Source organism: Pseudophryne corroboree, chromosome 1 (assembly GCF_028390025.1).
Source record: "Pseudophryne corroboree isolate aPseCor3 chromosome 1, aPseCor3.hap2, whole genome shotgun sequence".
Lineage (NCBI taxonomy): Eukaryota > Metazoa > Chordata > Amphibia > Anura > Myobatrachidae > Pseudophryne > Pseudophryne corroboree.
Window position 1 is genome coordinate 217,253,901 of NC_086444.1, and position 21,946 is coordinate 217,275,846.

The 21,946-nt window shown below is 45.4% G+C and overlaps 1 protein-coding gene across 6 annotated transcripts in view; it reads left to right on the forward strand.

Annotated features, from left to right (window-relative positions):
* PAM (peptidylglycine alpha-amidating monooxygenase) overlaps window positions 1-21,946 on the forward strand; it is a 265,389-nt gene that overhangs the window by 108,239 nt on the left and 135,204 nt on the right. For all 6 annotated transcript variants that reach the window (XM_063964075.1, XM_063964076.1, XM_063964074.1 and 3 more), the window contains 3 exons: window positions 8,071-8,154; window positions 19,827-19,875; window positions 20,047-20,114. In XM_063964075.1, the coding sequence (XP_063820145.1) occupies window positions 8,071-8,154; window positions 19,827-19,875; window positions 20,047-20,114 (201 nt within the window). The remainder of the gene's footprint in view (window positions 1-8,070; window positions 8,155-19,826; window positions 19,876-20,046; window positions 20,115-21,946) is intronic.

Below are 21,946 nucleotides of genomic sequence, written 5' to 3' on the forward strand. Positions count from 1 at the left end.
CTACAATTTATGTTTTTCACCTTCCTGAGGCAGCAGAAGAAAAAGTATCTGATGAAATGCCCCGTTTTCACAATTGCAGACCTGAAAACACATTGCTCTAGGAACTTATCCTGGATTCTGTGTTTTCACCTGAAGAAAATGAAGGATACTGTAATTGAATTGTCCAGAAAAAAAACTGAAAAGCAGCCAATCATTTTTTGGGGGAAACGGTTAGCTACCTGAGGAACAGGATCCCGGCGGTCGATACTGTATACCGGCGCCAGGATCTCAAAGGAGGACACAATCCTGATGTTGATATACCAATGCTGGGCGGAACACCGGGACTCGCTGCCGTGGGGGGTGAGGTTAGGTTTAGGCAGCAGAAGGGGGGTTAGGCTTAGGGTGCAGCCATGGGAAGGTGAGGGACCGGAGAGGGTTAGGGTTTGGCACCCAGCGGAGAGGGTTACGTTTAGGCAGCAGAGAAGAGAGGGTTAGGGCTAGGATTAGGGTTAGGCACCAAGTGGGAGGGTTAGACACCCACAAGGGGGGGGTTAGGGTAGGTTAGGTGGCATAATGGGGAGCTGTTGGGATTCTGACCGCCGGCATCCCGACCATCGGTAACTCATACTGAACCCTGTTTGGGGGATAATTGTGGACAGATTTATGTACCTATAGTGGAAGCAGCTATTTCAGCTTTGACGTAGTGACAACAAAGAGGCACTGATGTAACCTGGTTCAGCAATGTTTCTAGTTTCCTGTGAATTGTTATGCTGATACCGATTTATCCCACTAAAGCACTTGCGTATTTATAATGGGTGCAGGGTGTGCGGTGCACATGGGTCCCTGAGGGGCCCACACCGCACACCCTGCACCCATTTTTTTTAATAGTTACCCTCCGGAGTCCCACGGTGCAGCAGCAGTGTTGTACAAACCACTGAGAAAACAGCCACAGTGCCATTTTCTCGGCGATCTGCGCATGCTCTGTAGACTCTGGTACAGCGCTTGGGTCCTCTAGGGACCATAGTGCCCGGATATACTGCCGGCTAGAGAGGAGGGGGCCCAAATGGAGCCTGTACATGGGCCGCCTCTTCTCTAGAAATGCCCCTGCACTAAAGGTCTGCCTTTGCTGTGTAGGTTTCAATATCTTTATCTGTTGCTTAGCATTCATTTACTAATGGGTTGTGACACAAATGTCCATTGTACAGTTTTTCAAACAATTGCTTCTTTCTCTTACGTCCTAGAGGATGCTGGGGACTCCGTAAGGACCATGGGGTATAGACGGGCTCCGCAGGAGATAGGGCACCTAAAAAGAACTTTGACTATGGGTGTGCACTGGCTCCTCCCTCTATGCCCCTCCTCCAGACCTCAGTTAGATCTTGTGCCCAGAGGAGAATGGGTGCACTGCAGAGAGCTCTCCAGAGTTTTCTGTTAAAGAAGAATTTTGTTAGGTTTTTTATTTTCAGGGAGTCCTGTTGGCAACAGGCTCCCTGCATCGTGGGACCGAGGAGAGAGAAGCAGAGCTGGCTTGTCAAGTTGGGCACTGCTTCTAAGGCTACTGGACACCATTCGCTCCAGAGGGAGTCGGAACACAGGTCTCACCTGGGGTTCGTCCCGGAGCTGCGCCGCCGTCCTCCTCACAGATGCCGAAGATAGAAGCCGGATGAGAAGGCAGAAGACATCTTAGGCGGCAGAAGACATCAGATCTTCATGAGGTAAGGCGCGCAGCGTTAAGCTGCGCGCCATTGCTCCCAGTCACACACACACACAGAGCAGCACTGAAGGGTGCAGGGTGCAGTGGGGGGGGGGGGGGCGCCCTGGGGGGGCGCCCTGGGCAGCAATAAACCTCACATTTGAGCACATGCAGATTGATTAGGCTGCGGAGGCAGTAAATCTATGATCCCCCGCCATTTTAATTGAAAAATCACTGGGACCAAAGCCCGCCGTCGGGTGGGCGGGGCTTGATCCTCAGCACTAACCAGCACCATTTTCTCCACAGAAGCTGCATGAGGAAAACGCTGGCTCCCTGGTCTCTCCCCTGCTGAACTTCACAGGCTGGAAAAAAGAGGAGGGGGGCACATTAGCGACGCAGTGAGTGGGAATTGGTATATTATATATAGAAAAGCGCTATCTGGTCATATTTTTTCGAGTGTTTTTAAGCGCTGGTGTGTGCTGGCATACTCTCTCTCTGTCTCTCCTTAGGGCCTGGTTGGGGTTTTGTCCCCTTATAGGTTAATCCCTGTGTGTGTGGGGTGTCGGTACGTGCGTGTCGACATGTCTGAGGCGGCAGGGGAGGTGGAGCAAATGAGTGGTGTGTCCCCATCGGTTGTGCCGACTCCGGATTGGATGAACATGTGGCATATGTTGAATGCAAGTGTGGCATCTTTACATAAAAGGCTTGATAAGGCTGAATTAGGGGGGACATCAGGGGGTCAATCCTCGGATTGGACCGACTCACAGGGCCCGTCAGGGTCTCAAAAGCGTCCCTTAACACAAGACACTACTACCGACACGGATTCTGATTCCAGTGTCGACTACGACGAAGTAAAATTGCACCCTAGGGTGACTAAAACCATTCAGTGTATGATTGTGGCAATAAGGGATGTGTTGCATATTGAGGATGAACCCTCGGTCCCCGACACAAGGGTACACATGTTTAAGGAAAAGAAACAGATTATTAACTTTCCCACATCTCATGAATTAAATGAATTCTTTGGAATAGCTTGGGAGACTCCGGAAAAGAGACCGCAGATCCCCAAAAGAATTTATACGGCATACCCCTTCCCTAAGCAGGACAGGGAGGTTTGGGAATCACCCCCCACTGTGGACAAGGCCCTGACGCGACTGTCCAAGAAAGTGGCGCTACCGTCTCCTGACACAGTAGCCCTTAAGGACCCTGCAGATCGCAGGCAAGAAACTACCTTAAAGTGTATTTATTCTCATACAGGTGCTGTGCTAAGGCCGACAATTGCGTCGGCATGGGTGTGTAGCGCAATTGCAGCTTGGACAGATGAGCTGACAGATCAATTTGATAATATGGATAAGGATACTATATTCTTAACTCTAGCCCATATTAAAGACGCAGTCTTATTTATGAGGGATGCTCAAAGGGACATTGGATTGCTAGCTTCTAGGGCCAATGCCATGTCTATCTCAGCGAGAAGATCCTTATGGACTCGCCAATGGACGGGTGATGCGGATTCCAAAAAACATATGGAAGTACTACCCTATAAGGGTGATGTATTGTTTGGGGATGGGCTGACGGACCTGGTTTCCACAGCTACAGCAGGTAAATCAAATTTTTTACCATATGTTCCCCAACAGCAAAAGAAAGTAACACCCTATCAGATGCAGTCCTTTCGGTCGCACAAGTCCAGAAGAGGTCGGGGATCCTCTTTCCTGGCCAGAGGTAAGGGCAGAGGCAAAAGAGCACCTGTTTCGGCAGGTGCCCAGGAACAAAAGTCCTCCCCGGCTGCTCCAAAACCCACAGCATGACGCTGGGGCTCCCCTGAGGGAGTCCGCACCGGTGGGGGCACGTCTTCGACTTTTCAGTCAGGCCTGGGTCAGTTCAGACCTGAATCCCTGGGTGTTGGACATAGATTCCCAGGGTTACAAATTGGAATTCGAGGAGGTGCCCCCGCGCCGATTTTTCAAATCGGCCCTACCAGCTTCCACATCGGAAAGGGATATAGTGTTAGCTGCAATTCAGACGCTGTGTATACAGCAAGTGATAATCAAGGTTCCCCTGCACCAGCAGGGAAGAGGTTACTACTCAACCCTATTTGTGGTCCCGAAACCAGACGGTTCGGTCAGACCGATTTTGAATCTAAAATCCCTAAACCTATACATAAAAAGATTCAAATTCAAAATGGAATCTCTCAGAGCGATAATAGCCAACATGGAGGAAGGGGAGTTTATGGTGTCTCTGGACATAAAGGATGCGTACCTTCATGTCCCCATATATGCCCCCCATCAGGAATACCTGAGATTCGCTGTACAGGATTGTCATTACCAATTTCAGACGTTGCCATTTGGACTCTCCACGGCCCCGAGGATTTTCACCAAGATAATGGCGGAAATGATGGTGGTCCTGCGCAAGCATGGAGTCACAATTATCCCATACTTGGACGATCTCCTGATAAAAGCGAGATCAAGGGAGAAATTGCTGAGCAGTGTGGCACTCTCTCTGAGAGTGCTCCAGCAACACGGTTGGATTCTAAATCTACCGAAGTCACAGTTGATTCCGACAACTCGACTACCGTTCCTAGGTATGATACTGGATACGGAACAAATGAAGGTCTTCCTCCCAATAGAGAAAGCCCAGGACATCCAGAACATGGTCAGAGACCTGCTAAAACCGAAAAGGGTGTCAGTTCACCAATGCACTCGAGTTCTGGGAAAAATGGTGGCGGCCTTCGGAAGGTTCCATGCAAGAACTTTTCAATGGGACCTTCTGGACAAGTGGTCCGGGTCCCATCTGCACTTACATCGGAAAATAACTCTGTCCCCAGGGGCCAGAGTGTCTCACCTGTGGTGGTTGCAAAGTGCTCACCTCCTGGAGGGTCGCAGGTTCGGAATTCAGGATTGGATCCTGGTTACCACGGACGCGAGCCTCCGAGGATGGGGAGCGGTCACACAGGGAAAAAATTTTCAGGGTCTTTGGTCAGACCAGGAGTCCTGTCTGCACATCAATGTGTTGGAACTCAGGGCCATTTACAACGGCCTTCGACAAGCGGAGAGTTTTCTTCGAAACCTACCGGTTCTGATTCAATCAGACAATGTCACAGCAGTGGCTCATGTGAACCGCCAAGGCGGGACACGAAGCAGAGTCGCGATGGCGGAAGCCACAAGGATCCTTCGCTGGGCGAAAAATCATGTAAGCGCTCTGTCGGCTGTCTTCATTCCGGGAGTGGACAACTGGGAAGCGGACTTCCTCAGCAGGCACGATCTCCATCCAGGAGAGTGGGGACTTCATCAAGAAGTCTTTGCAGACGTAACGCGTCTTTGGGGAACTCCTCATATAGACATGATGGCGTCACGCCTCAACAAAAAGCTTCGGAGGTATTGTGCCAGGTCTCGGGACCCTCAGGCAGTAGCAGTAGACGCTCTGGTAACACCGTGGGTGTTCAAATCGGTCTACGTGTTTCCTCCTCTTCCTCTCATCACAAAAGTGTTGAGGATCATAAGACGAAGAAGAGTACAGACGATACTCGTTGTCCCAGACTGGCCTCGAAGGGCCTGGTACTCGGATCTGCAAGAGATGCTCACAGGAGACCCCTGGCCTCTTTCTCTGAGGGAAGATCTGTTACAGCAGGGGCCCTGTGTATTTCAAGACTTACCGCGGTTACGTTTGACGGCATGGCGGTTGAACGCCGAATCCTAGCAAAAAAGGGGATTCCGGAAGAGGTCATCCCTACTTTAATAAAGGCTAGGAAGGAGGTGACGATAAAACATTATCACCGTATCTGGCGAAAGTATGTGTCTTGGTGTGAGACCAAGAATGTACCTACGGAAGATTTTCATCTGGGTCGTTTTCTCCACTTCCTACAGACAGGAGTGGATATGGGCCTGAAATTAGGCTCTGTTAAGGTACAGATTTCGGCCCTCTCGATTTTCTTTTAGAAGGAATTGGCTTCTCTTCCAGAAGTCCGGACGTTTGTAAAGGGAGTGCTGCACATCCAGCCCCCTTTTGTGCCTCCAGTGGCACCATGGGACTTGAACGTGGTGTTGCAGTTCCTAAAATCACACTGGTTTGAACCGCTTACCAAGGTTGAGTTGAAATTTCTTACCTGGAAGGTGGGTGGTCATGCTGTTGGCCTTGGCATCAGCAAGGCGAGTGTCTGAATTGGCGGCTTTGTCACACAAAAGCCCCTACTTGATTTTTCATGTGGATCGAGCTGAATTGAGGACACGTCCGCAATTTTTGCCTAAAGTGGTTTCTTCATTCCATATGAATCAACCTATTGTGGTGCCTGTGGCTACAAGTGACCTGGAGGATTCCAGATACCTGGATGTAGTCAGGGCCTTAAAGTTTTATGTAGCCAGAACGGCTAAAATTAGGAAAACAGTGGCTCTGTTTGTCCTGTATGCTGCTAATAAGATTGGCGCACCTGCTACGAAGCAGACTATTGCTCGCTGGATCTGTAATACGATTCAGCATGCTCATTCTACGGCTGGAGTGCCGGTACCAAATTCGGTTAAAGCCCATTCCACTAGGAAGGTGGGCTCTTCTTGGGCGGCTGCCCGAGGCGTCTCGGCATTACAGCTTTGCCGAGCGGCGACTTGGTCGGGGTCAAACACTTTTGTTAAATTCTACAAGTTTGATACCCTGGCTGATGAGGACCTAGCGTTTGCTCAGTCGGTGCTGCAGAGTCATACGCACTCTCCCGCCCGATTGGATGCTTTGATATAAACCCCATGGTCCTTACGGAGTCTCCAGCATCCTCTAGGACGTAAGAGAAAATAAGATTTTAAACCTACCGGTAAATCTATTTCTCCTAGTCCGTAGAGGATGCTGGGCGCCCGTCCCAGTGCGGAAACTCTGCAAGACTTGTATATAGTTGTTGCTTACATAAGGGTTATGTTACAGTTGGAATAGGTCTTGGACCGTTACTGTCGTTTGTTCATACTGTTAACTGATTATGTATGTTCCAGGTTACATGGTATGATTGGTGTGGGCTGGTATGAATCTTGCCCTTGGATTGCTAAATCCTGCCTTGTATTGTCCATCTCCTCTGGGCACAGTTCTCTAACTGAGGTCTGGAGGAGGGGCATAGAGGGAGAAGCCAGTGCACACCCATAGTCAAAGTTCTTTTTAGGAGCCCTATCTCCTGCGGAGCCCGTCTATACCCCATGGTCCTTACGGAGTCCCCAGCATCCTCTACGGACTAGGAGAAATAGATTTACCGGTAGGTTTAAAATCTTATTTTTTACGGTAAAGTTATTCTTTTCTTTCCCTGGAGCTGCTCTTTGCAGTTTTTCCTGGAGCTACATGACCTCTTCTGGACGCCAATATGGGCTGTGTGATGCCGCAGACAGGTGTATGAGTAGAGATTCTATCAGATGTTGCCCTCACAGATATTGTGTCTTTTTATTGATCCTGTACACAATTCCCAATACTCGCAGCTAATTTAGAGTGACAAGCTTATGTTTTGCCCATTATGTGATAAAGCGGATTTAAGTGTCGCTTAGTGGAAATTCATGTTATCCTTAAATTAAATCCAGCCAACTGCAAATGAATTAGTTGCGTTTTAGGTAAAGCTGAGTTTTCTATTTCAGCTCCTGTATAGCTAGAACATTCAACATAGCCGTAGAATGGTACTGAATCAGAGGTGTACACAAATGCCTTTGCCGTATGAGTCATTACATAGTGGGTTTGCTAAAATATGTAACTGTTGCAGCCACCAGGATTTGTATTGAGATGCCTTCTGGCGGTGCCTAAGTTCCCGCACTTCTGTATGAAGACACAAACAGTGGACGCGCATTGGTTGATGAACAACCCTATGGTCGCGCAGCATGGCCGACGGAAGGATGACATGCTGGAGTCATGTTTACTGCGTACGGGATCGCAGACACAAGCTGGGAAACACCCCTGAGACTGCCGCTACATGTCTGTGTTTGAGTAGCCTCTTCTAATTACCTCCCACAAACTATCAATCACTTTGCGAATACGTCCTCACAGTGTCTGACACTGCGCATGCTAAGTAGCAAAAAAATGGCTCCACTGCCACAACATCGACATCTTGTTGATCCCTGAATCAGCCCTCTTACAAGTTTTGCAAAAAAGTCTGGCTTGAATTTGAAAAGATTTCTTCTGTGGATTCCTCAGCCATGTATTGGCATATACTGCAGAATGTGCTTCTATTGGTGTCACAAATGATGAAACTCTCAGAGAGTATAACATTATATCTGTGTATATGACAGATTATTGTATGAACAAAACTATGTGTTTGGAAAGTTAGAACGAGATAGTAATGTATGTAGGTAAAATTGTAAAGACATGCTGTTTACCTCCCTACTAAAACCCATTTTTATTTTTAATGGTAAAGTGTATCATATCAGTAATGCTTGTATTTATATTATTGTTTATTTTAGATGTTGGATTTAGAGTAGGAGGAAATACTGGCATTAAATACTTTGTCCTACAAGTTCATTATGGTGACGCTAAAGCATTTCAAGGTAAGTGTGAATGTAAAACTGATGTTTAATGTACCTGATATATCTGAGTACGGAATGATTGCCCCTTATTGCCCCCATGCAGACACATGGCAACCGTGGACATAGACTTATTGGGGGATTTTGTATCTACCACCAGGTCCAATATTTTATCTTTTTTCTAATTGTAAAGCGCAACGGAATATGCTGCGCTATATAAGAAACTGTTAATAAATAATAAATAAATAAATCTTTTGAATTCTGGGGCAGATGTATTACAGTGTTAAGTGGAAGGTGATAACGCACCAGTCAATCATTATGGGTTTGAAAAACGACAGTTATGAGCTGATTGGCTAGTGCGTTGTCACCTTGCACTTATCACTGCTTTATCATTTCTCCAGGCTTAATACATCTGCCCCTGACAGTTTGTTAGTTGCACCTTATAACCCCTGTATATCATTCTCTTAAACTTATTATAAGTAATAGTTTTGTCTTTTTTTAATGTGGCACATAAAAGACCTTTGATCAAGCCAAACACCACTACAATATCATTACCGTTCTACTAAGCTATGTCAATGACCACTTGAACTTTGTAATTGGAAATGGTTCTCTGATTTGTGCTGAACGCGCACAGGACTGGAGATCAATACCACAGCGGATCATTTAAGCCTCACCATTCATTTAAAACTGGGTTTTGATTTATTGTTTTGTGATGCAGAATGCAGGAAAAGGTCAGTATTTGCAAATGACCCTATGCTAAAATGGGAAAGTAGAATATTTACAGTATCAACCGTAGGTGGTTCTTCCTTTTTTTTGTGACCCCTTTAGGGCTGCAATTTCCATAAGCTAAAAGGTCAATATTTTCAAATGATCCTGTACAAATGTAGAAGAATCCTGTACAAATGTAGAAGATAATGTTGCAGTATGAAATGTGTTTTTTTATCTTTTATCAGTAACACTGGATTGTTCAGTGAGCACTGATCGTGTTTTCTATCTGGAATTAAATTATACTTTCACTATATAATTAAAATGCAAATAATTGCAGTTAAGTAGCGAAAGCAAGTCGATGAAAGCTAGAAAATCTTTACATGACCAGGGATGCAGGACATTTGATTAAAGGGTTGGAAACAACTGTTGACACATCACAAATGGAATTAAAGAATTTCTCTTTGCCCTTCACCCTTTTTCTTCTGATTTACGAAGTATACTGTAATGAGTGTTAATGCATACTATATGTAAAGCATACTACTAGTATAGCAAACTGTTATGTGTTAAATGCAGCATCTCTTAAATCTGTGCAAGACACCCCTCAAAGTGCACGTAATCTACCTTAAACAAGACCTCATGGTAGAAGCGTGATGTAGTTGTTGCAGCGTGCTTAGCACCTCATCTACAAAGAACATTATTTAAGGCAGTGGGCTTTGAAGGCTATTTTTGAGCTTACTAATAAATAATACATTACTGGTTGGTGTATGCTTGTCCTAGGCAATATCAGCATTTATCACTGCCGGACTGTAGGTGGAAAGAGCTGAACATAAAGCAGTCATTTTGTCAGGTTTCACCGCTCTCCTGCACGTAGATATAAGCCTGTAATACTGTCTATATCCTACTACACTGGGTCACTCACGACTGTTGTCTGTGCTCAGACTTCAATAAATAACTCCGTATGTCAGACACAGGGTAGTTTGTAGTGTCATTCATCCTTATTGGTCCTAAAAGCAAAAGATGTATAGCGCAAGCATAAGACCGCTTTCAGCGAGCAGATATGTTCGATAGTGCTTAGAAAATAATAAGTGCAGTACTGAAGTGCGCTGTGTAAAGAAATACAATTTCCTTTGACTTGGAGTAACTTTGCTTGCTCTGAAAATCTTTGCGGTCTGTACAATATATAATTTTTTTCCCCTAGAACCTAGTTTATAGGAGTCATAGAATTGCATGAAATACTGTCTATAGCTACTGGAGTACCACTTGTTGCCAGGATTGTCCCCCCTTTTTAAGTATTATTAGACAATGTGGACCTGATGTGCAGTTAGATATAATTTGTCTTTTGTGTGTGTGAGAGTAAATGATGCATGATAAAATCTTACAATCCATCTGTAGTCACATAAGGCCGTATTTGTGCAAGTGTAGGCCGAATATAGTAAGGGCAATTTAGCCAGACCACAACACAATTACATAAGCGCATGTAAGGAGGCTCCTAGTGCACGGATGATGATGATGATGATGGTGATCACCAGCTGCTTCTCCTTGGCCGAGTGCATCTGCGTCCCTCACACTGATGCTAAAAGAATTATTAGTGCTGTGTTTGTGGTTGGTAGCCTTTTTTTAATTGATGTTTGCATTTGTTCTGTGGCAGGAGTGAAGATCCCCATTTGATTTATAACCGGGGACGACGGTGGATGTTTGTATTTTAACAATTTAACATTAATTGGTATGTTTTTTGTAGTTTTGCCAGTACAGGTTGAGTATCCCATATTCAAATATTCAGAAATACGGAATATTCCGAAATACGGAATTTTTTGAGTGAGACAGAGATAGTGAAACTTTGTTTTCTGATGGCTCAATGTACACAAACTTTGTTTAATACACAAAGTTATAAAAAATATTGTATTAAATGACCTTCAGGCTGTGTGTATAAGGTGTATATGAAACATAAATGAATTGTGTGAATGTACACACACTTTGTCTAATGCACAATGTTATTAAAAATATTGGCTAAAATGACCTTCAGGCTGTGTGTATAAGGTGTATATGTAACATAAATGCATTCTGTGCTTAGACTTGGGTCCCATCACCATGATATCTCATTATATTATGCAATTATTCCAAAATACGGAAATATCCAATATCCAGAATACTTCTGGTCCCAAGCATTTTAGATAAGGGATACTCAACCTGTAATAATTGTATTTTGGGAACATGAAATATGGAAGATAATATTATTTATTTATTTATTAATCGTTTCTTATATAGTGCAGCAAATTTCGTTGCACTTTACAACTCGACAATGATAAGAAAAACTGGGTAATTACAAACAGACATAGATGTAGGAAGGCCCTGTTCGCAAGCTTACAGTCTATGGGGAAACATGCATTGATACTCAAGGATAGGTGCTATTGCATAGTTGTCCCCCAGATTGCAAAGGTTCTTCGTGGGCTGCATGATATCACAGCAATGATGAACTAGGGTCAGAAGAAAGGGAAAGTGAAGAAAGAAAAAATATGTGGAGGATATGTGTGGACTGTACAGTAGGATAAGTAAGCTTATGAAGGTTATGTGAGCAGTTCTGGAATTTGATAAGCTTGTCTGAATAGGTGAGTTTTCAGGGAACGCTTGAAGGTTATGAGGAGAAATGTTTTTTCTCTAACGTCCTAGTGGATGCTGGGGACTCCGTAAGGACCATGGGGAATAGACGGGCTCCGCAGGAGACAGGGCACTTTAAGAAAGAATTTGGATTCTGGTGTGTTCTGGCTCCTCCCTCTATGTGCCTCCTCCAGACCTCAGTTTGAATCTGTGCCCGGACGAGCTGGGTGCTACTTAATGAGCTCTCCTGAGCTTGCTATAAGAAAGTATTTTGTTAGGTTTTTTATTTTCAGAGAGATCTGCTGGCAACAGACTCTCTGCTACGTGGGACTGAGGGGAGAGAAGCAGCCCTACTCACTGAAGATAGGTCCTGCTTCTTAGGCTACTGGACACCATTAGCTCCAGAGGGATCGTACACAGGATCGCACCCTTGGTCGTCCTATCCCGGAGCCGCGCCGCCGTCCCCCTCGCAGAGCCGGAAGACAGAAGCCGGTGACAGAAGCAAGAAGACTTCGAAATCGGCGGCAGAAGACTCCAGTCTTCATATGAGGTAGCGCACAACACTGCAGCTGTGCGCCATTGCTCCCACACTAAACCCACATACTCCGGTCACTGTAGGGTGCAGGGCGCAGGGGGGGGCGCCCTGGGCAGCAATTAGAGACCTCTTTGGCAAAAGTTGGCATAATATACAGTTGGGCACTGTATATATGTATGAGCCCCCGCCAAAATTGTACATGAAAGCGGGACAGAAGCCCGCCGTCGAGGGGGCGGGGCTTCTTCCTCAGCACTCACCAGCGCCATGTTTTTTCTCCACAGCACTGCTGAGAGGAAGCTCCCCAGTCTCTCCCCTGCAGTTACACGGTAGAAGAGGGTAAAAAGAAAGGGGGGGCACATAATTAGGCGCAAAAATCAATATAAACAGCAGCTACTGGGTTAACATTAAGTTACTGTGTTATTCCTGGGTTAATAGCACTGGGGTGTGTGCTGGCATACTCTCTCTCTGTCTCTCCAAAGGGCCTTATGGAGGAATTGTCTTCAGATGAGCATTCCCTGAGTGTGTGGTGTGTCGGTACGTGTGTGTCGACATGTCTGAGGTAAAAGGCTCCCCTAAGGAGGAGATGGAGCAAATATGTGTGTGAGAGGGTGTCTCCGTCGACAACGCCGACACATGTTGGGATATGTGTAATTAGTGCTAAGGTGAATTTATTGCACAAAAGATTAGAGAACAGACAGGAAATCTACCCATGTCTGTCCCTATGTCGCAGAGACCTTTAGAGTCTCTCAATGCTCACTATCCAAAATAATAGACACTGATATCGACACGGAGTTTGACTCCAGTGTCGACTACGATAATGCAAAGTTACAGCCAAAATGGCAGAAAAGTATTCAATATATTATTATTGTAATAAAAGATGATTTGCATATCACTAATGACTCATCTGTCCCTGACACAAGGGTACACATGTTTAAGGGGAAGAAAGCTGAGGTAAATTTCCCTCCTCTCATGATGAAAAAGAGCAGGAATCTCCAGACAAGGGACTGCAGTTTCCCACAAAGAATTCTCAGGCAGTATCCTTTCCCCACTAGGGCCAGGATATGATGGGAATCTTCCCCTAGGGTGTCACGTTTGCCCAAAAGGTAGCCCTGACGTAACAGCTATTCTCAGGGATCCTGCAGATAGCGTGCACATTCTGGTACACTACTCAGACCGGCGATTGTGTCGGCATGGGTTTATAGCGCTGTCAGCAGAGATTGAGACCCTAGTATGCATATAGATATATATATATGTGTATATATAGAGATATATATATATATTAAAGATGCTGTCTTAAGAGATATGTATGTATAAAACATGCCCAAAGAGACATGAGTATACTGGGTCCTAGAGCAAAGCTATGTCGATTTCTGCTTGTCGTGTCCTGTAGAATATGCAATGGACAGATGATGCCGACTTAAGAGGCATATGGAAGGCTGAGGATTTTGTGGAGAAGGGTTCTCGGACCTGGTCTCCACAGCTATAGCTGGTAATTCTGATATTTTGCCTTATATTCCTGCACAGCCTAGGAAAGCACGACATTATTAAATGCAGCCTTTCGAAAAAGAGACAAGAAAGTCCGAGGTGCGTCCTTTCTTGCCAGAGGCGGGGGTAGAGGAAAGAAGCTGCACAACACAGCTAGTTCCCAGGAACAGAAGTCCTCCCCGGCCTCTACAAAAATCCACCGCATGTCGCTGGGGCTCCACAGGCGGAGCTAGGCCCGGTGGGGGCACGCCTTCGTAAGTTCAGCCACAAGTGGGTTCACTGCCTGTTAGATCCCTGGGCAATAGATATTGTGTCTCAGGGATACAAGCTGGACTTTGAGAAGATGCCCCCTCACCGACGGCCCTGCCGGCTTCCCCCCACGAGAGGGAAACAGTGTTAACTGCAATTCACAAATTATATCTTCAACAGGTGGTGGTCAAGGTTCCCCTCCTTCAACAAGGAGGGGGGTATTATTCGACCATGTTGTAGTCCCGAAACCGGACGGTTCGGTCAGACCCATATTGAATTTAAAATCCCTGAACATATACCTGAAAAGGTTCAAGTTCAAGATGGAATCGCTAAGAGCGGTCATTGCAAGCCTGAAAGGGGGAGAGTTTATGGTGGCTCAGGACATAACGGATGCATACCTTCATGTCTCCATTTATCCACCTCATCAGGCGTACCTCAGAATTGCGGTACGGGATTGTCATTACCATTTTCAGACGTTGTCGTTTGGTCTCTCCACGGCCTTGAGAATATTCACCATGGTAATGGCGGAAATGATGGTGCTCCTGCGGAAGCAAGGTGTCACTATTATCACGTACTTGGACGATCTCCTCATAAAAGCGAGATCAAGAGAGCAGTTGCTGAACAGCGTATCACTTTCTCTGGAAGTGTAATGGCAACACGGCTGGATTCTATATATTCCAAAGTCGCAGTTGGTTCTTACAGCTCATCTGCCTCTCCTAGGCATGATCCTAGACACAGACCAGAAAAGGGTTTATCTCCTGATAGAGAGAGCTCAGAAGCTCGTGACACTGGTCAGGAATCTATTAAAACCAAAACAGGTGTCAGTGCATCACTGCACTCGAGTCCTGGGCAGGAGGGTGGCATCATACGAGGCCATTCCCTTCGGCAGGTTCCATGTGAGGACCTTCCAATGGGACTTACTGGACAAGTGGTCCGGATCACATCTTCAGATGCATCGGTTAATCACCCTATCCCCCAGGGCCAGGGTGTCTCTCCTGTGGTGGCTGCAGAGTGCTCACCTTCTCGAAGGTCGCAGATTCGGCATTCAGGACTGGGTCCTGGTGACCACGGATGCAAGCCTCCGAGGGTGGGGGGCAGTCACACAGGGAAGAAATTTCCAAGGGCTGTGGTCAAGGCAGGAGACTTGCCTTCGCATCAATATCCTGGAACTAAGGGCCATATACAACGCCCTAAGTCAAGCGGAGACCCTGCTTCGCGACCAACCGGTTCTGATTCAGTCAGACAATATCACCGCAGTGGCTCATGTAACCGCCAAGGCGGCACAAGGAGCAGGGTGGCGATGGTAGAAGCCACCAGAATTCTTTGCTGGGCGGAGAATCACGTAAGCGCACTGTCAGCAGTGTTCATTCCGGGAGTGGACAACTGGGAAGCAGACTTCCTCAGCAGGCACGACCTCCACCCGGGCGAGTGGGGACTTCATCAAGAAGTCTTCATGCAGATTGCAAGTCGGTGGGAACTGCCACAGGTGGACAGGATGGCATCTCGCCTCAACAAAAAGCTACAGAAATATTGCGCCAGGTCAAGAGACCCTCAGGCGATAGCTGTGGACGCACTGGTGACACCGTGGGTGTTCCCGTCGGTCTATGTATTTCCTCCTCTTCCTCTCATACCCAAGGTGCTGAGAATCATAAGAAAAGAGGAGTGAGAACAATACTCTTTGTTCCGGATTGGCCAAGAAGGACTTGGTTTCCAGATCTACAAGAAATGCTCACAGAGGACCCGTGGCCTCTGCCTCTAAGACAGGACTTTGCAACAGGGGCCCTGTCTGTTCCAAGACTTACCACGGCTGCGTTTGACGGCAGGGCGGTTGAACGCCGGATCCTAGCAGAAAAAGGCATTCCGGATGAGGTCATTCCTACGCTGATAGAGGCTAGGAAGGATGTGACAGCTCAACATTATCACCGTATATGGCGAAAATATGTTGCTTGGTGTGAGGCCAGGAATGCTCCTACGGAGGAATTCCAGCTGGGCCGTTGCATTCACTTCCTATAGTCTGGAGTGACTTTGGGCCTGAAATTGGGTTCCATTAAGGTCCAGATTTCGGCTCTATCTATTTTCTTTCAAAAAGACCTGGCTTCTCTTCCTGAAGTCCAGACGTTTGTAAAGGGAGTACTGCATATTCATCCCCCTTTTGTGCCTCCAGTGGCACCTTGGGATCTTAACGTGGTGTTGAGTTTCCTGAAGTCACACTGGTTTGAGCCACTCAAAACCGTGGAGTTAAAATTTCTCACGTGGAAGGTGGTCATGCTATTAGCCTTGGTTTCAGCTAGGCGTGTGTCAGAATTAGCGGCTTTGTCACATAAAAGCCCTATCTGGTTTTCCATATGGACAGGGCAGAATTGCGGACTCGTCCACAATTTTTGCCAAAGGTGGTGTCATCCTTTCATATGAACCAACCTATTGTGGTGCCTGTGGCTACTCGTGATTTGGAGGATTCCGAGTTACTAGATGTGGTCAGGGCTTTGAAGGTTTATGTAGCCAGAACGGCTAGAGTCAGGAAAACTGAGTAGCTGTTTATCCTGTATGCATCCAACAAGCTGGGTGCTCCTGCTTCAAAGCAAACTATTGCTCACTGGATCTGTAACACGATTCAGCAGGCTCATTCTGCGGCTGGATTGCCGCTTCCAAAATCAGTAAAAGCCCACTCCACAAGGAAGGTGGGCTCTTCTTGGGTGGCTGCCCGAGGGGTCTCGGCATTACAGCTTTGCCGAGCAGCTACTTGGTCAGGTTCGAACACTATTGAAAAGTTTTACGAGTTTGATACCCTGGCTGAGGAGGACCTTGTGTTTGCTCATTCGGTGCTGCAGAGTCATCCGCACTCTCCCGCCCGTTTGGGAGCTTTGGTATAATCCCCATGGTCCTTACGGAGTCCCCAGCATCCACTAGGACGTTAGAGAAAATAAGATTTTACTTACCGGTAAATCTATTTCTCGTAGTCCGTAGTGGATGCTGGGCGCCCGTCCCAAGTGCGGACTTCTTCTGCAATACTTGTATATAGTTATTGCTTAAATAAGGGTTATGTTTGGTTGCATCAGGGTTGATCTGATGCTCCGTTGTTGTTCATACTGTTAACTGGGTATGTTTATCACGAGTTATACGGTGTGATTGATGTGACTGGTATGAGTCTTGCCCTGGATTCCAAAATCCTTTCCTTGTACTGTCAGCTCTTCCGGGCACAGTTTCTCTAACTGAGGTCTGGAGGAGGGACATAGAGGGAGGAGCCAGAACACACCAGAATCCAAATTCTTTCTTAAAGTGCGCTGTCTCCTGCGGAGCCCGTCTATTCCCCATGGTCCTTACGGAGTCCCCAGCATCCACTACGGACTACGAGAAATAGATTTACCGGTAAGTAAAATTTTATTATTTTTGCCATCTGTGAGACCTAGAAGGTAATTACGTTTTACCTTTGCTTTTTCCTGTCTTTATGATTTGCATAAAGTTCATACAGTAGATTTTGCTAATTGAGGTGTACAGTTTGTTTGCCATCATATTGTTCATTTTGCCTTAGCAATTCTACACCATCCTCTTTCCAAGTTGCCCTGCACAGACTATGTACACCAGACAGAATATATGACCTTCAGTCACTTCATTTTGAGACTATTTTTTGGGGGGGAAAGTGGATTGTTGTACATACTGAGCGCCATAAGTAACATCCTTTTTAAGAATGGCCTCTCCTGTGGCGTGCTATTTGATGGGATACAGACGCTCACCACGGCCCAAAATTCTCTTTAAATGAAGCTGCTCTCTTTAATTGTCTATGGGAATGTCCTTTGGTCAAAGTTTTTGGTTATTAAGGTGTAATTATGCTGAAAATCAGCTAGTAAGCTGCTAGTAAGCTATGAGAATCAGAGTTACTTGGGTAGTAATGAACTGCTGTTGGAAGTTAGCGGAGATTGTAGAAAAAAAACATTCTCCAAAACTGGTTTCACAGAGAACTCCTTCTCTTTTGCTCTTATCGTAGAGAAGTTAGGCCATATGTTTCAGATGGATTGGATCGAAACAGGGTGGGAAGAGGAACAGGATTTTTCTTTGAGATGTCGGAGGGTTACATTGATTCTCTTCCTATTGCCACAAGATACTGTACCAAAATCACAAGAGTTTACAACATATGCCGCAGTACGAGCTCAGAAAAATTGATAATAATCCCCCAATTTCTCTTAGTTATTTCAGAGTGGAGTTGGAATTCTTAAGAACCCTACATACTGGTCGATACCAGTGAAAGATATGAACAATCTCGTTCATTAATGAACTAGATACCGTTCATATCTTTCAGTGTGTAGGCACCAGTGATGAACGATGTGCGGCCCTGCGCTTGTTCATCGCTGGTGACGGCTCGTTTAAACATGCAGGCCAATATGGACAATATCGTCCATATTAGCATGCATTGCTATGGTGCCGGGTGACGGAGGGAGTGAAAAAACTTCACTCCCCCCCCGTCACCTCCCCTCCGCCGCCGGGTTGCCCGTCTGCCGTTTTGGCGGTCGGGCAGCTTGGCGGCGGGTCGCCGAGTCTGTAGGGCCCTTTACTGTTGTTCCTTTTCTACCATTACCTCTATAGTTCCCCTTGTGCACACAGCGATTATGTGTTAAGTGTGAATCTTTTTTTTGTCTTTAAGCAAGTAGGAAAAAGGTTTACAGAGAGATGTCAAAAACAGCAAACCAGATCATTCAGTGGTTTTACAATGATAAATTTAAAGACCATGCTTGCATATATATTCAGTGGTAAATAAATCCATCTAGGAAACAAAACCTTAGTCCCCATTCAAATGATAGTCATTTGGATTTCATTGATTTTTCTTTTTTCATTGGTACTAAAGTTTCTTCTTTTTTTATGGGTTGTTGCAATGCAAATTACTTCAATGAAAATATTTATAAAAAAAACCTGCTTAATTGTCGCAGTTCTTTCACTTCCTCCCTTGACCAATGCCATAATATGGCTGTTTTCCTCTCATACCCACACCACCTTTTTCTTTCAATTCAAGCAATTCTCAGAATGGCAAAATAAATGGTGGTGATATTTTGACTTCCTACTTTATGATCGATCTGTGAAACTGAAATTCTGCAGAATTTGTGTACGTAATCTTACCAGAGTTCAATGTGCAGAGCCACTTTAAAAACACTTGCATCCCTCATATATTTGTTCTGTTAGTCAGATTGGCTTGAAATATGTATGGCAAGATTTTCATGTACATATTATAACACTCTCTTGATTCTTTAATAAATATCTCCTAAAAATAAAAAAACAAACTTTTTGTTCTGATTTTACCAGGGCTAGTTTTGAACCATTCCCCACCCTGCACTACTTAGAACATTGCATTATGTGGTAAATATATATGCAGTTCTAAACTGTAATATCAGTAATATAATCCGGCTAAATGTCTGTCTAGCATAAGCGCAGTGAGAGCCAGAGGGAGGTCACAATCTCCTCCCTCCCCTCACAGCCCTCACTGGCTGCTAGACACCCAGAAGAATTTATGTCTTCAATGGACTGAAGTTTGGTGATTGGGCTCTAATTATGATATCTCCATGAAAGAGTCTGAAGGAAAATAAGAGAACAGCAAGATGGGATGTAGAGGGAGGGAGAGCGACAGAAGGACGAGGGAGTGAGGAAGAGAGATGAGAGGAGGAGGGTGGCTAGAAGAGAGATAGGCGGAGGAGAGGGGGGATAGGAGGGAGGGAGAGAGAAGGGGAGGGAGAGCAAGATATGGGAATAGGATGGTAAGGAAGATGGGGAAACATGGAAGAGATGTAAGTGGAAGAGGAAGGAGAGAGATGGGAATAGGAAGAAGCGAGTTATTGGAATTGGTTTTGGGGAGACAGACGGGAATAGGAGAGAAACAGAGAAAGGGTATGGGAGGGAGAGCAAGATATGGGAGGTAGATGTGGAAATGTGGAAGAGAGAGGGAGATGGATGGAAAGGGGAGTGGGGGAAGAGAGGAAAATATACTAGTTTCAAAATAATGGGTCTTTCACATCTGTATAGTTTCCATTATGACATTAAGCTGATAACTGAACCTTGGAAAAGTGTGGACTTACTTTCTGGGCTTTATTTGTATGCAGCTCGGCATAACTGTGTTCATAGGTTCCATTTTTTTCTCTTGTAGATAAGCACAAAGATTGCACTGGAGTAACTGTACAAATAACACCTGAGAGGTAATAATCACTTTTATTCTAATTATCACATTTTATTGTTTATTAACAAACGACAGTAAATGTCTGCAACTACCCTGTGTCACACACACACAGTAAAGGCCCTTCTATTATACTCCCATATTTTCATTTTAGTGACATTATATGAAACCGTGTTTGTTTTATCACTCCTAGGCAGCCACTAATTGCTGGCATTTATCTCATGATGTCTGTGGACACTGTAATCCCACCAGGTGAAAAGGGTAAGTATTTCTTGTAAATGTGTGTGTATATTTGATGTCTGATAATATAATGACAAAGGGAGATAGATGTAGCTGTCTTCAGATTAAAATGGAAAAGTAACTTATTACTTATATGGTATTCAGTAATTGTTTATCATGGATTGTTCCCTTTAATCTGTTATTTTATCTTTCGGAGTAGGGAAATGATTCTTATCACCTACTGTACAGTGCTACTTTATCTGCCCCAATGGAGCTATTTGTACCTGAACACATTTCAAGGTTCACGCACACTTCAGTGTCAATTGTAAAATCAGTATGCACCTGGTTTCTTGGGTTGGAGGATGGTCATGAAAAATGCACAGGGTAGAAACAATAAACACTAGCATTAATGTACATCCTGCTACCAGGACACCATCCCCTTCATTCATACACTGGTATTTTCTTACTAGATTGCTGGTCAGTTCTGCTTTATTCAACATTTTAAATTAATCATGACAGTGAAGGACATCTGAACGTTTTATTATATGTGTCCCTTTATGTGTTTACAACCCCTGTAAATGCACCCTCTCCATCCCTCTGTCCCATATAAATGATCTAGTCCCAGAAACCAGTAGCAGATCTTGCCACGGGCAAGCAGGACTTTTGCCCGGGGCGCCGCACCATGGCACCGGAATGCCGACAAAGGCACCTGAATCCCGGCACACAGGGGCTGTTCTCACTCGTGGTTATCCACGACATCCACAGAGTAGGAATAGAACCTGTGGCGAGTGCAGCGAGCCACCAAGCCCGCAAGGGGACTCTTTTGCGCTCGCCCCGCTGCTACCATTCTGGTGGGGCAGGATGTCGCTGTTGGGATATTGACAGCCGGCATCCCGTCCGCCAGGAATACGTATGTATTCCAATTGAACAGTGTATGCCCAGCATAAGATGTTTGTGACATATATAAATTATGATAGAGTCCTATTAGTAATAGTGAACTTTTGGGATATCGCCACTTCGGTTTTCAGTACTGGACAAACATTATAACTCGTGTATTATACAGAAGAGCGCTTTCCAGCAAGCTGCATGCCACATGTAATAAGCTCTACAGTAGCACTTTACCTTGCTTTATGCTGAAGCCACAATTTCCTTTCTGACTTGTTATCGTTGAAATGTGCATTAGAGGCTACATAAGGGCATTGGCACAGCGTAATATGTATTAGCTCTATAATTCACTGTTAGTAAATATATAAATAAGTGATAAATGTATTATGGTCTCAAAAAGGAATTTCTAATGTCTTCCTTTCTGATATTTCTCAATTATTGCATATCAATTTCTGAAAACAAAAATCTCCATAATATCTTTTGTAAGATCTGTACCCATGCCATATGTCAGTGCTTTTCTGTAGTCCTGTGGTTCCAGTAGAAAATTTATTAGAACCCCAGAGATATTATATTTTCTCTATCGTCCTAGTGGATGCTGGGGTTCCTGAAAGGACCATGGGGAATAGCGGCTCCGCAGGAGACAGGGCACAAAAGTAAAGCTTTCCGATCAGGTGGTGTGCACTGGCTCCTCCCCCTATGACCCTCCTCCAAGCCAGTTAGATTTTTGTGCCCGGCCGAGAAGGGTGCAATCTAGGTGGCTCTCCTAAAGAGCTGCTTAGAGAAAGTTTAGCTTAGGTTTTTTATTTTACAGTGAGTCCTGCTGGCAACAGGATCACTGCAACGAGGGACTTAGGGGAGAAGAAGTGAACTCACCTGCGTGCATGATGGATTGGCTTCTTGGCTACTGGACATCAGCTCCAGAGGGACGATCACAGGTACAGCCTGGATGGTCACCGGAGCCTCGCCGCCGGCCCCCTTGCAGATGCTGA